The sequence below is a fragment of the Bos indicus x Bos taurus genome, chromosome 19 (assembly GCF_003369695.1).
Source record: "Bos indicus x Bos taurus breed Angus x Brahman F1 hybrid chromosome 19, Bos_hybrid_MaternalHap_v2.0, whole genome shotgun sequence".
Taxonomy (NCBI): domain Eukaryota; kingdom Metazoa; phylum Chordata; class Mammalia; order Artiodactyla; family Bovidae; genus Bos; species Bos indicus x Bos taurus.
The window spans coordinates 25930188-25945276 of record NC_040094.1 but is presented as its reverse complement, the minus strand read 5'-3'; the positions used below and the strand labels follow the sequence as shown (position 1 = coordinate 25945276).

Genomic DNA, 15089 nt, shown 5'->3' with positions numbered 1-15089 from the left:
ACTACATGGCATGTAGGATTTTATTAATAGTTCCCTGACCAGGGATCGAATCTATGCCCTGCTGCAGTGGAAGCTTGGAGTCCCAACCACTGGATGACCAGGGAAGTCCCCTATTATCCTTTTCACTGACTCCTTATTGTCAACATTCCAGAGCGTTCTCAATTCCCTCGTCCTAAAAGACAACCGCAACCCAAACCCAATGGCAAAAACTTCTCCTTTGACTCTGCTGTTTCCCAGTGCTTTCTGTCTTTCGATTCCTTCCTTAATGGTCATATTTCTTGGAAAAGTCACTCAGGGTCAGTCCTCCCACACTGTCGTCTGGCTCATCTTCCCACAGCTCCATTATCAACATGCTTATTGAGATCAACAGCAACTTCCTTGTTGCAGAGGCTGGCAAACACCCAGGACCGGTGAAGGGATCAGGGCTCAGAGGTGGGTGACACCTGGGACAGATGAGCTTCCAGGAGTCCTTAATACCCAGGACAGGTGAGGAGAGGTCAGGTTTTCAGGGCAACTAGATCTTAGCAGACTCTGTGTCTCAAGTTCACTGTTTCTGGCCACTGTGTGCTTTGCAATAACAACAGGAAATGAGAACCGAGGTCTGGGTTCTGTTTCTGGATCGATCTCTGCCTCACGTGGGACCTTCCCCTCTCAGCTCTAATGGGACTCTCAGGGTTGCTGTGAGGCACCCAGCAAGCACTGAGGATGGGTGAGCTGCTCTGGAGTCTGCAGGAAGCTTGAAGTCCTGGAAATCATTTCCTCTGAGGGACCCAAAGGCCTCACACTCAATACCTTCAGGAGGCACATGGGTGCCATCCCATTTTTCAGGTGGCAGAACTGAGGCACCAAAGGCTGAAGAAGTTAATTATCATTTAAGGGGAGTTATAGGCACTTACTATTACTCCACTGTGATCCAAAAAGGAACAGGTTTGCTGCTCAAACCTGTGAGAACAGCTGGGAGGGTAAGGTGTGAGGAGGAAGCATTAATATAACTTAAAGACTAAGTAATTGTGTTCTTCTGGGCTGGGCATTCATCAGTTCAGTTCAGTTCAGTCACTCAGTTGTGTCCGACTCTTTGCGACCCCATGAATTGCAGCATGCCAGGCCTCCCTGTCCATCACCAACTCCTGGAGTTCACTCAAACTCATGTCCTTCAAGTTGGTGATGCCATCCAGCCATCTCATCCTATACTACACTACTATACTACTACTACTACTACTACTACTAAGTCGCTTCAGTCGTGTCTGACTCTGTGCGACCCCATAGACTGAAGCCTACCAGGCTTCTCCGTCCATGGGATTCTCCAGGCAAGAACACTGGAGTGGTTTGCCGTTTCCTCCTCCAATGCATGAAAGTGGAAAGTGAAAGTGAAGTTGCTCAGTCATGTCCAATTCTTAGCGACCCCATGGACTGCAGCCTACCAGGCTCCTCCATCCATGGGATTTTCCAGGCAACAGTACTGGAGTGGGGTGCCATTGTCTTCTCCCATCTCATCCTATAGGGAATATTAATATTAATAAAATTTAAGACCTAGTCATTGTCTTCTTCTGGGCTAGGCATTCATGTCCCTCCCCTGAGCTGTTGCCCCACTTCTTTTCTTTTTCATAATTAAACATCTTGAAGGAGGAGAAACTCCTTCAAATGCTGCAATGACTTCCCACTGCGAATAGAATAAAATGCACTCCTTCCCTTGGTCCAGGAAGCCTAGGACCTCTGACATCACAGCCTGTCAACCTCTTCCCTCACACCATTCACCCCAGCCCCACAAGCCTTCGTTATGCTCTCACACCAGCCTCGGGGTCTTCTCACTTGCTGTCGCCTCGGCCTGGATCACTCTTCCCAAGTCAATAATACATGGCTACCTCCTTTTCACCACTCAAGTCTCAATTCAAATGTCACCACCTCAAAGAAGCCTTCCCTGACCACCTTAGCTAAAGAAATCTTTCCCATCAGCCTCTCCCGATAGCCCATTTTATTTTCTCAACAGCACTTTTCAGTATCTGCAAATATTATTTTTTTTAAAGTTTATTTATTTATATTTTGGCTGCGCCCAACAGTGCATGGGATCTCAGTTCTCCAGCCAGGGATCAAACCTTCTTCCTCTCCATTGGAAGTGTGGGGTCTTAAGCTCTGGACCACCAGGGACTTCCTGTTTATTGTTTATATTCTCAGTCTTGTGCTCTTGCTTTTATTATTTTCTTATTTCTTCGGGTATATGTATTATTTTTTATAACAGATTTGTTGCTGTTGTTGTTTAGTGACTAAGTCATGTCTGACTCTTTGCAACCCCACGGACTGTAGGCCACCAGGCTCCTCTGTCCAAGGGATTTCCCAGGCAAGAATACTGGAGTAGGTTGCCGTTCCCTTTTCCAGGGGATCTTCTCAACCCAGGGACTGAACCAGCATCTCCTGTATTGGCAAGCAGATTCTATACCACTGAGCCACCTGGGAAGCCCCAAAACAGGTTTATTAAGATATAATTTGTATGTCATGCAATTCACCTATATTAATGGTTGTTAGTATATTCACAAAGTTGTACAACCATCACCACAATTAATTTTAGAGCGTTTTCATCACTCCAAAAAGAATTCTGTACCCATCGTATGTTCCTCTCCATTCCCCTCTCTCCAACCCCATCCCCAGATGACAGCTAATTTACTTTCTGTTTCTACAGAGTTTTAACCACTGGACCAACAGGTAAGTCCCCCTATTCTAGATATTTTATATAAATAGAATCATATAATGCTTCCCTGATAGCTCAGTTGGTAAAGAATACGCCTGCAATGCAGGAGACCCCAGTTCGATTCCTGGGTTAGGAAGATCCCCTGCGGAAGGGATAGGCTACCCATTCCAGTATTCTTGGGCTTCCTTTGTGGCTCAGCTGGTAAAGAATCCGCCCACAATGCGAGAGACCTGGGTTTGATCCCTGGGTTGGGAAGATCCCTTGGAGAAGGGAAAGGCTACCCACTCCAGTATTCTGGCCTGGAGAATTCCATGGATTGTATAGTCCATGGGGTCACAAAGAGTCGGACACGACGGAGCGACTTTAACGTTTCACTTTCAGAATCATATAATATGTGGCCTTTAGTGTCTAGCTTCTTTCAGTTGGAATAATGTTTTCAAGGTTCATCCATGTTGTAACAGTATATCGTCTCTTTTTATGGCTGAATAATTTTCCATTGTATGGATCTATCATATTTGATTATCTCTTCATTTGTTGATGGAGACTTATTTCCACTTTTTTTTCTTTTATGAATAAAACGCTACAAACATTTGTGTACAAGTTTTTGTGTGAAATTGCTTCCAATTCTACCGAATTGGAATTGCTGTATCATAATGGCACCCCACTCCAGTACTCTTGCCTGGAAAATCCCATGGATGGAGGAGCCTGGTAGGCTGCAGTCCATGGGGTCTCGAAGAGTTGGACACGACTGAGCGACTTCACTTTCACTTTCCACTTTCATGCATTGGAGAAGGAAATGGCAACCCACTCCAGTGTTCTTGCCTGGAGAATCCCAGGGACGGGGGAGCCTGGTGGGCTGCTGTCTATGGGGTCGCACAGAGTCGGACATGACTGAAGTGACGCAGCAGCAGCAGCAGCATAGTATTCTGTATTTAACTTTTGGAGAAACTGTCTTCTACAGTGACACTGTTTTCCACAGTGGTGCACCATTTTACACTTTCACCAAACACTTATGAAGTTTCCAATTTCCTTATATCCTCCCAAAACACTTTTATTATCTTTCAGAGGGCAATTCCCCACCCCACCCCCCACCCCCGCCAATCTCCATTGCTGTGTGCTGGCTTACTCTAGTGGCACTTCGAGAGCTTCTCATTGCCGTGGCTTCTCATCACAGAGGACAGGCTCTAGGTGCGGAGGCTTCCATCAGTTGCAGCATGTGGGCTCAGTACTTGCAGTTTGCAGGCTCTAGAGCTCGGTAGTTGTGGTGCCTGGGCTTAATTCCTCCAAGGCATGTGGAATCTTCCCAGACCAGGGATTGAACCCAGGGCCCCTGCATTAGCAGGTGGATTCTTATCCATTGCACCACCAAGGAAGTCCCTATCATCTGTCTTTTTGATTCTATCCATTCTAGTGGTTGTGAGGTAGTAACTCACTGTGGTTTCGGTCGCATTTCCCTTATGCCTAATGATATTGATATCTTTTCATGTGCTTATTGGCCATTAGTATATCTACTTCGGGGAAATGTCCATTCAGATCCTGTGTTCATTTTAAAATTGGGTTGTCTTTTTATTATTGACTTGTACAAGTTTTGTATATATTACGGATGGATATCCTATATCAGATACATGATTTGTAAAAAAACTTTTCTCCTTTTTGGAGGGTTTTCTTTTCATTTTCTCAGCCATGTCCTTAAAGCATAAACATTTTAAATTTTGATGATGTCCAATTTATCTATGTTTTTCTCTTGTTGCATGTGCTTTTGGTGGCTTATCTAAGAAACTATTGCTTAATCCAAGGTCACAAAGATTTATGATTATTTCTTCTTGTAAGAGCTTTATAGCTTTAGTTCTTAGAATTTGATCCATTTTGAGTTTTGCATAAGGTGTGAGGTAGGGATCCAACATCATTCTCTTGTATGTGGATATCCAGTTGGCCCAGTACCTTTCTTTGCATTTATTTTGCTATTTTATTTCTAACTTTTTACAATAAATGCTTAGCTTATTATGTTCTCAGTCTTTCTTCTTTCCTAACATAAGCATTTAAAGTTATATGCTTTCCTTTAAGTATTTTTAACTTTTAAATATCAAACAAGTTGGTGAAATTGACAATCCAAAAGAGGCTTGTTCTGACGCTTCAAGAACACCTTCGCACATCACTGTGTGACCACCCTCTGCCAGCTACACAAACCCAAATTCAAAAACATAGGCCTACACTAGCCTTGAAAGATTATCCGATTGTTAATTTAATAGGATTGACTCATTTATTCAACGGATATTTGTTGAGTGCCTACTGCAGAGCATCATTATATTAAATTCTGAGAACAGAGAAGTAAAATAGAGTCCTGCTATCCCAAAGCTTACAGACAATTGAAAAGAAAAAAAAAATTGAAATACTGCATTGTAAATGTTAGGGTGGGGTATGTAATACATACTAGAAATAGGAAACATAGGAGTAAGATTAATTTTAAGATTGAGAAAGGTTTTCTGGAGGAAATTGCTCCCTTCAAGGACCTGAAAGATGAATTAATAGGAGCTTGCCAAGTACACAGCAGGAAAGTGTGTCCTGGGCCATTGGAGCAGCAAGTGGAAAGACCCAGAGGTGTTAAAAAAAAAACCCTTGACGTTTTGGAGGAAGGAAAAGAAACGCACTGTGCTAGGAACAGAGAGTGTCAGGGAGAGGTGCAGGATGAGAGTTAGGATAAACGTGGAGAGGTCCCAAAGACTAGACTGGAAAGTACAATTAAATCATACTGGGGAGCTTGGGCTTCATCCTACAATAGTTGAGAGGTCATTGAAGAATTTTAGGTAGGACTGGGACAATAGCAGATTTGCGTTTTGAAAGTTTTGCTGTGGCTCCAGAAAATAGATGAAGGGAGGGAAGGTCAAGACCAGTGGCCAGGAGACCCTTACAGAGGTTGTAGCAGTTATCCAGGGCTGGGTTAAGGAGTGTCCAAGGGGGTGGAAAAGAGGGAACACAGATGACGGGGTACTGTCAGTTATGTCGGAACAGGCTGGGGAGAAGATGAGTTCTTTTTTTTTTTAACTAGCCATTTTAAAAAATTGATTTACAATGGTGCATTAGGTTCTGGTGTACAAAAAAGTGATTCGTTTATACATATAAAATATACTTTTTTCAGATTCAATTCTAAGTTATTACAAGATATTGAATTATAGTTCTCTGTGTGGTTCAGTAGGTCCTTGTTGTTTCTCTATTTTACATATAGTAGTGTGTATATGCTAATCCCTTACTCCTCATATTTCTCCTGCAACTCCATCCAGAGGGTGAGTACTTTCTGTACTCTGTTTGTTTTTGCCTTTTTTTTGGTTGTGGCAAGGCTTGTGGAATCTTAGTTTCCTGACCTGGGATTGAACTTGTGCCTCTGCAGTGAAAGTTCAGAGTCCTAACCTCTGCTGGGAAGACCCAGCAGTGAGCTCTGGTCTGGGTAGTTTGAGGAGCTCATAGGATGCTTCTTCACCTCCTGGCCTTATCTGAACCCAGCGATCTTCTAAAGACTCAGGTTCCTTAGCCTTCTCAAGGGAAGGCTGTCTCCTTCTCTCACATTTCGTGGCTCTCAGGGCCAGCAGGCTTAGCATAGTTTCCTGGTTCCTCACTGCTGCTTCCTAATCTTTCTTCTCCTTTACCTTCCCAAACCCGAGCTCTTTTTTTTTTTTTAATATTTTTATGTGGGAGAATGGATACATGTATATGTATGGCTGAGTCCCTTCACTGTTCACCTGAAACGTCAGAACATTGTTAATCAGCTGTACCCCAATACAAAATAAAAAATGAAAAAAAGATTTATTTGCATTCATTTATTTATTTGGCTACATTGGGTCTTAGTTCTGGCATTCGGGATCTTCGATCTTTGTTGTGGTACTAGGGGATCTTTAGTTGTGGCACGTGAACTCTTAGTTGTGACATATGGGATCTAGATCCCTTACTAGAGATTGAACCTGGGCCCCCTGCCTTGGTTACTTGCAGTCTTAGCCTCTGGACCCCAAGGGAAGTCCCCAGTCCTGAGCTCTTTGAAGTTAATGCCATCTCTGCTGTACCACTTACTACTCTATTGCTGTTATCTGTGGACCCACATCAATGACTTTGTCTCCTGGTCACAGACTTTCCCTTCATCCTACTCCAACTCCTGTCCTTGGGGACTTACCCATGTGGATGAACTATCCAGTACTTCTGCCTGCCACCCCCTTGACTTCCTCCCTTCCCTTCTCCACCAGCCAGCCTCTCTCAGGTTCACAGGAGACCTACTCACCACCCATAACCATACCTCAACTGAATTCTAAGTTTCAAGCCTACTCTGACCACCATTTCTTATCCTTCCAGGCCCTTTGGTTTAGTGTATATACCACACAACTCTTCAAACTCATCAAGACCCCATTATCTGTATCACTTTTTCACTATCTATCAGCTCCCACCCATTTTCACTTCCTTTTCTGCTCAGCTTAGAAAAGAGTCCATTACTACAGGCACTCTCTTCATACACCCTCCACAAACTCGCCGGTCTCCATCTCAACCTCCATTTACTTGACTGGCTAGCCACCAACCCTAAATGTACCCCAACTATCAGAGTTTTTCACGCCTGCAGCTGAGCAACTGAACACTGCCAGAAAAAAAAATTACTGAGCTGGACCTACTGGTTCCATTTTCTGTTCATGACCACAAACCTCAAATAAGCACTCGACACTGAGATCTCTATTTTTCCATCTTGCAATCAGCTTTCAACCCACTTTGCTCTGTCTACTGTCAAAATTGCTCCATCAGAATCCTATCAAGGTCAAAAACAGTTTCCCAGTTTCAAAATTCAGTGCATGGTTGGGGGAGTGGTGGTAGAGAATGTGAAAGGAATCAATCTGTTATACAACAAGTCACAGGGATGAAATATACATCATGCTGACTATAGTTAGTAATACTGCATTGAATACTTGAAAGTTGCTAAGAGAGTACATCTTCAAAGTTCTCACTGTAAGAAAAAAATTCTTTTGTTAATTATGTGTGGTGATGGATGGTAACTAGACTTACTGTGGTGATCTCAGGGTTTACAAACATGGAATCATCATGCTGTTATATCTGAAACTAATGTGTCAATTATACCTCAATAAAAAATTCTAAAAGCACAGATTATATAGAGATTTTTCTGAATAGAGCAGTAGTAATACTGAGACCAACTGCAGGTTAATACTGGCAATTGCTTCATTGAACATTTTTCTAAAAGATATAGAAGGCAAAATGCACAAACATCCAGGTGTGAAGTGTTACTAAACTCTTTCAGGTAGTGAAATGTGAAACTAGTGGTATGGTCATGCTTGAGTGAGTTGTTAAGTAACTTAGTACATTAAGGAGACAAACTGCAGCCTCTTACACCTGCCGTGAGGGAAGGCTGTGCGCTCCAATGGGTAATAACTCAGGCTTTGGCAACAGACAGACTGGGGTCTGAATCCCAGTTCTACCACTTACTATGGTTTAAGAGTAGTCCACTGAATCTAAGCCTCAGTTTCCTTATCTTTCGAATGGAAGCAATAGGGTCAATGTACAGAATCTGTGAGCAAATGCATCAAAGTAGTTCTTTATTTTATACATAGTGAATTTCTAATAAATGCCAGTTGTATCAATCCAAAAAAAAAAGACAATTCAGTGTATCCTTTTCAGTCCTCATCTTTCTCTGTCTCTCAGTAGCATGTGGCAATTGACCATTCCTTCCTCCTGGGAACATTTGCTCCTGCCTTGGCTTTTGTAACACCACACACTGGTTTTTCTCCTTTGTGTGCAATTTTTCTGACCGTCCATTGCTGGCTCCTCCTCCTCAGCCTGACCTCTAAATGTCTGAGCAGTTCTGGATTCATTTGTATGCTTAAAATCTGAGGAGTTCCCTCATGGTTAGACCTAGTGGTTAGGATTCTGGGCTTTCACTTTTGTGACCCAGGTTCTAGCCCTGGTTGGGGAACTAAGATCCTGCAAGCTGGGCATTGCACAGCCAAAAAAAAAAAAAATTTCTGTTTATTCTCTCCATAGGAAGCCTGATCTCTCCAAATTTATAGCCTTGGCCTCTCCTCTGAGCTCCAGTCTTATGCATTCATATGCTAATTTGCCATCTCTGCTTGGATGTCTAATAAAGAGCTAAAATATAACTCATCCAAAATAGATCCCTTGATAACCCCTGCCAAACCTGTTGTTCTCTTCTCCCTATTTGAAATCAAGCCAGTTATTCCATAAACCTAGGAGTCATGTCTCCCCTTCACCGACATCCACCATCAAGCCCTTTGTATTTTACTTGCAAAATGTATCTCAACTTCATTCCCAATCTCCCCTCCCCATACGTGCTTTTCCATCCTTGCCCCCATTCTGGTTCAAGTTACCACTGTCTTTTGCTTCATCTTTTGCAATAGCCTTCTGACTGACCTTCTGGCAAAGTCTTCTCTTTTCTATAAGCATCAAAGGGAGCTTTAAACAATATAAATCTGATTGCCCCCGTTTCAAGACTTCCACTGTAACTAAACTAAAATCCATACTGTTTCCTGTGGTCAACAAGGCTTCCGGTATGATAACCCCTATCTGCCTTTCCAACCTGCTCTTAGCACCCTTTTCATCAGGCTCCTGTAGAGCCACCTCACACGTGCTGACCCTCTTTCTAGTCTCTGTACAAGCCAAGCTCTTTCTTCCCATAGGATCTTAGCAGTAGCTTTTCCTCAGCCTGGAATCTCTTGCCCAGAATCCTCAAATGGGACCTCCTATTTGTAATTCAGAACTCAGCTCAAGTATAATCTCTTGAGAGAGGACTCCCTGACTACCTTATCAAAAATAAATCCTTTTCCTTATCCTTTTATTTCCATCATGTGTGTGCCTGAGTGCTAAGTCGCTTCAGTCGTGTCTGACTCTTTGTGACCCTATGCACCATAGCCCACCAGACTCCTCTGTCCATGGGGTACTCCGGGCAAGAATGCTGGAGTGGGTTGCCATGTCCTCCTCCAGGGAATCTTTCTGATCCAAGAATCAAATCTGTGTCTCTTATGTGTCCTGCATTGGCAGGTGGGTTCTTTACCACTAGCACCACCCAGGAAGCACTTATCATAATCCAATGATGACTTGTTTAATATCTGTTTACCTTTTTAACTGACTGTCCTGTCCCACTGGATGTTCATCCGTGTGGGCAGGGACTTGGTCTGTCTAGTTTACTCCTGGGCCCTAGGTCTTAGAATCAACTCTCGCTCACAGTAAGTGCTCAATAAAACATTTGTTAAATCAATGAACACAGAGTTAGACAGTTGGATGTGCTGACATAAACTGGTGAAAGATCTAGGCTGAAGATACAAATTTGGGAATTATTGTAAAAATAAATCTTAATAAGTAAGGACTAGAAAAGAACTTCCTTAACCTGCTAAAAGAGTCCACAAAAAATCTACAACCTGAAAAAAAAAAAAAAAAAAGAACTATGCAACTGTGATGGAGATCCTAGCCAGCACAGTGAGGTAAAAAGAGAAATGATACATCAAAAGGAAGAAATAGAAATGCCAATATTTGGACATATATTATTTATGTATAAATACAAAATCACCTATACATAAATTGTTAATTTAGAGTTTAGTAAAGTTGTAAAATCAACATATAAAAATCAACCGCTTTTTTGGACTTCCCTGGTGGTCCAATGGTTAAGAATCCACCTGCCAATGCAGGGGACACCGGTTTGATCCCTGGTCTGGGAAGATTCCACATGCTGTGGGGTAACTAAAGCCATGGGCCACAGCTTCTGAGCCTGTGTGCCATACAGCCCACAGTCCACAACAAGAGAAGCCACCATGACGAGAAGCCAACATGCCACAACTAGAGAAAGTCCTGGGCAGCAAGGAAGACCCAGCTCAGCCACAAATAAATAAATAAAAATTAAAAAATAACCCTGCACATCTGCTTCGTGGAGCAGCCACCCACTTTCTCCTAGGTAGATGGGCTCTGCCACCTAGTGTCCCAGTTCCTGCTGTCCATGATAGCGAGGCCCATGAGGGGTTACCACCAAGGTTTCCACTAGCCCGCAAGCTAGAGCAAGGGAGCCATCCCCCTCATGACTACTACCAGCACCTCCTTGGTTTCACTTCCAGTAACTGCTCCTGCAGAAGCCATACCCCACCACATGGTCTTCCCCCACCACCAGGGTCCCCCCAAGGCACACCCAAGACACTGGTGGGCAAGCTTCTTTTTCAGGAAGTCCACTCTCCCGTTACGGCCACAGTGTTGGAGTCCCCAGAGCACCCCAGAGTCTGCCCAGCCTCCACCAGCATGATCACCTGTGACCTGGCTCTGTAAGCCATGGGGAAGCAGCAGCCTGGTGGCCAGCCTGGCAAAACGAACTGCAGGCCCCCCATCCTGAGTGACCACCACAGCTGTCAGGCTTCTTTCCAAGACGCTAGGTTCATCAGAGACCTCCCCATCCCCTCTCCTCCCCTCCCCTCCTCTGCCCAAGAATAAGCAGGTTGCAGCCAATGGAAGCAGTTCAGTTTTTAATATTAAAACAGCAAAACACCAAAAAGGAAGTTGAGAGACCTTACTCTTTACTATCCAAGTCACACAAGAGCCTTCTTCACATCCCATAACTCTGTGCCTTGCACCAAGTGGACAATAAATTCCAAGCAGCCAACAAAAACAAAACAAAAGTTTTCCTTTAAAAATCTCGACTGCTTTTAAAAATAATTTTTATATACCAGGAAAATGCAGACCATCTCATTATTCTAAGCTTATCTCTGTATGAAAACAACCATTCTATCACCACAAAGCTCTGTGAACACAGTGAATTAAAAAAGAAAACACCCTATAGACATATGAACACATGTTAAAATACCAAAAATAACAACAACAACAAAAATCCTAAGACTAGCCAGGGAAGAAAAAGAAAAGGTCAGTGACAATAGAATAAGAATCAACAGCAACACTGGATGCTAAAAGACAATGGACCAATGCTTTCACATTTTTGAAGAAAATGTATTTGATTTTAGATAAAATTCTATACCCAGCTAAAGTGGCACTTAATTATAGCTGTTTAAAATAATGTCATTTTCCACACATTGTTATAATATTTGAAAATCTGCCTCATGTGTACTCATCAGAAGTTATGTGATAATATTCTCCAGCAAAAGAAGGGAGTAAACAAAAAAAAATTACTCTTGATCCAGAATGCAGTAGATTCAGCACCCAAGGAGAGCAGCCATGGGGGAGTCCTTAAATTCTTATCAGTTACAATAAGAATAAATGTATTAGGTCTAAAATGGATAAAGCAAGAAAAAGCATTCTATCATTTAGAATAAATGAAGGTAACTACCAGAAGAAACTACTAAAAGAGTTAAAAAGGATTGCCTGTGGTAAGCAGGATTTAGGAATGAGGAAGGAACTATGTGAGAAATACATTTTTTGTTTAATTCCCCTCCCCTCCATGTTTGCTTTCCACAATAATCCTTAATACACTGATTATGAACTGTATACTTGCTTTTTTGATAAAAGTAAAAATTTACTTAAAAAGAAAGACTTTCTTGGTCCAGAAAGGACAGTTAGTGTCAGAAATGGATTTTTTTTTTTCCTTTCCGGGTAAAGCTAAAGAATCTTTAGAGTCCCTGTCAGGGCTGGAATTTGTTCTAGGTGAGAGAAGAGACCATGCTGCAGCCAAGCAGAATTTCTGATAACCTGCCTGAAGAGATCTCAGAGAAAGGGAACAATTCTCTAAGACTACAGTTATTTGTGGTTTATCTTCTCATTCTAAATAGACAGTCATATTCCAACCCTATTTAAAAATGTTTTCCCTTAAAGAGAGTCCTTCAAATGGGGTAAATGTTACTGCTACTGCTAAGTCGCTTCAGTCATGTCCGACTCTGTGTGACCCCCATAGGTGGCAGGCCACCAGGCTCCTCTGTCCCTGGGATTCTCCAGGCAAGAATACTGGAGTGGGTTGCCATTTCCTTCTCCAATGCATGAAAGTGAAAAGTGAAAATGAAGTTGCTCAGTCGTGCCTAACTGTTGGCGACCCCATCGCCTGCAGCCTACCAGGGCTCCTCCATTGGTGGGATTCTCCGGGCAAGAGTACTGGAGTGGGGTGCCATTGCCTTAGGCTTCACAAAATCTGCGTTAGCTTCTTGGAGTTGTTTCCCACAGGAGTCCAAACTTACTCCTTTTTATTAAACGGTCGATTTATGTTTTTATTCAGATTGTTTATTTGTTCTTTTTAATTCTTGTTCTTGCGGGGAGAGTGAGCACAGTTTTTTCAGTAATTTTTTGAGTCAATAAACTGTATTAGAACCTGCTCCTTCTCTGGCTACCTTACCTGGAGCTCGGAGACTGTAAGCCCTTTGAGGCGAGGAACAGAGCCATCCAGTTCAGGTATAAGGTTAATGCGGCTTTAATAAATATTTGTTGAAGGAACAAATACAAATTTGAGCGCCATTCAGATCAGATCAGATCAGTTGCTCAGTCGTGTCCGACTCTTTGCGACCCCATGAATCGCAGCACGCCAGGCCTCCCTGTCCAATACCAACTCCCGGAGTTCACTCAGACTCACGTCCATCAAGTCAGTGATGCCATTCAGCCATCTCATCCTCTGTCGTCCCCTTCTCCTCCTGCCCCCAATCCCTCCCAGCATCAGAGTCTTTTCCAATGAGTCAACTCTTCGCATGAGGTGGCCAAAGTACTGGAGTTTCAGCTTTAGCATCATTCCTTCCAAAGAAATCCCAGGGCTGATCTCCTTGCAGTCCAAGGGACTCTCAAGAGTCTTCTCCAACACCATAGTTCAAAAGCATCAATTCTTCGGCGCTTCACAGTCCAACTCTCACATCCATACATGACCACAGAAAAAACCATAGCCTTGACTAGACTGACCTTTGTTGGCAAAGTAATGTCTCTGCTTTTGAATATGCCATTAGGTATCATTTTTTCCTTCTGCTTTGTCTGTTTATTGAGACTGTGTTACGCAAGGCTGTGGGAATAAGGGTGAGAGGAGGTAGAGTGATTTTTTCCAAACTTTAGAGCCCACACTTTGACTTTACATAATAGATGCCTTTCTGGACATTTTGTACTGTGTATATCAGATTTTGCTAATCTCAACTCACTTTACACATAGAGATTACTAACGATGTTTAAACATTTTGTACTATGAGATGCAGAGCATTTTTCTTGAAGAATCTGTGTATCTTTCTGTAAAGTGAATTACCAGCATATATGAAGTCTATTTTAGGGGTGTGCTTAAAATGGGGCACACCAGTACTAAGTTCGGCTTTAACAATGACTAATTCGCACACCCTGTGTGCTGTTGGGCGCTCGCCAGCAACTAGGCACCTATCACTTCTCTTGGCCCTTCGCTCCCTGCTGACCACCTGCTTCGACTCGGAGGCGGCGTCTTGACACTCCGCGACCTCTCTGTCATGGCGTCCGCGGGGCGTCTGCCGCCGGGGCCAGGCACTTGGCCGGGCGGCGACCTTCCCAAGATGGCGGCGACAGAGGCCAATTCGCGTAGGGGGCGGGGTTCCGCCTCCGGAGGCGGAGCAGGAGGCAGAAGGGTCGGGCTAGCGGGCAGGCTGCTTCCGAAGTAGGCAGCCCCAGCGCGCCTGCGCGGAGCGGCCCTGCGCGCTGTGAGGCTGTGGCGGGGGAAGGCACCGGTGGGGCCGACGGGCGGGTTGAAGGAGGGAAGCGGGCGAGCGAAGTCCCAGTGCGCGCCGCGGCGGCACGGGTACCCTCCCCTTCCGGGCGTGAGGCGCTGTGAGGAAAGCTGAAGCGAGCGGACTCGCACCGGCAGCGAGGCGCCGCTACTGCCGCCACAGCCCAGCCTCCCTCAGCTTCGGCGCTCCCGTCGTGGGGGCCCGGGTTCCTCAGCACACCCAGCTCCAGCATCTCCGGAGCCTGTGCCCAGTTCTTCGGAAGCCCCGGCGCCAGCCCGGGCCCTTGGCGGGGAGGATGACGGAGCTGCAGTCGGCACTGCTACTGCGAAGACAGCTGGCAGGTGAGGGAGCGGACGGCTGGGCGGCGGGCCGGGCCGCGATCGCGGCGAGCAGCTGCCCGCTTCTCCTCTCCTCCAGGGCGCTCCCTGGCTGGCGGGCCGGACGGTCGAGGGGAACGGCAGGCTCCGGCGAGATCGGGCGCGGGCCTGCGAGAGTGGGGAGCCTGGGCGCCGGTCCGGGCCGGGTCCATCACTTCTTCCCCGGCTTTCCGAGGGTGTTGGGGGCGGGGGCGCGCCCCAGCCTCGGCCCCCGGACGGGGCCTGGCACCCCCGGGGATGGAGGGGAGCTTGTCCCCTCCCCCACTGTTCGGTGGGACGTTGCGGGGGAGGGGCTGTGGGTACCCTGTCCCGGCGGACCCTCCCTGGAGGGGCGGGTCCGGGCTCAGGTGCGCCCGAGACCGCTGGACCCCCCGAGGCAGGTAGAGCATCTGAGCC

The 15089-nt window shown here is 45.1% G+C and overlaps 1 protein-coding gene across 2 annotated transcripts in view; it reads left to right on the top strand.

Moving 5' to 3' along the window:
• Positions 1-14248: 14248 nt before the first annotated feature.
• The window catches only part of UBE2G1 (ubiquitin conjugating enzyme E2 G1), an 89556-nt gene continuing 88715 nt past the window's right edge, over positions 14249-15089 (top strand). The window contains exon 1 of one of the 2 annotated variants that reach the window (XM_027519740.1): positions 14249-14657. In XM_027519740.1, the coding sequence (XP_027375541.1) occupies positions 14612-14657 (46 nt within the window). In that variant the 5' untranslated portion in view covers positions 14249-14611. The remainder of the gene's footprint in view (positions 14658-15089) is intronic. The other variant, XR_003507019.1, reaches the window with a different exon arrangement.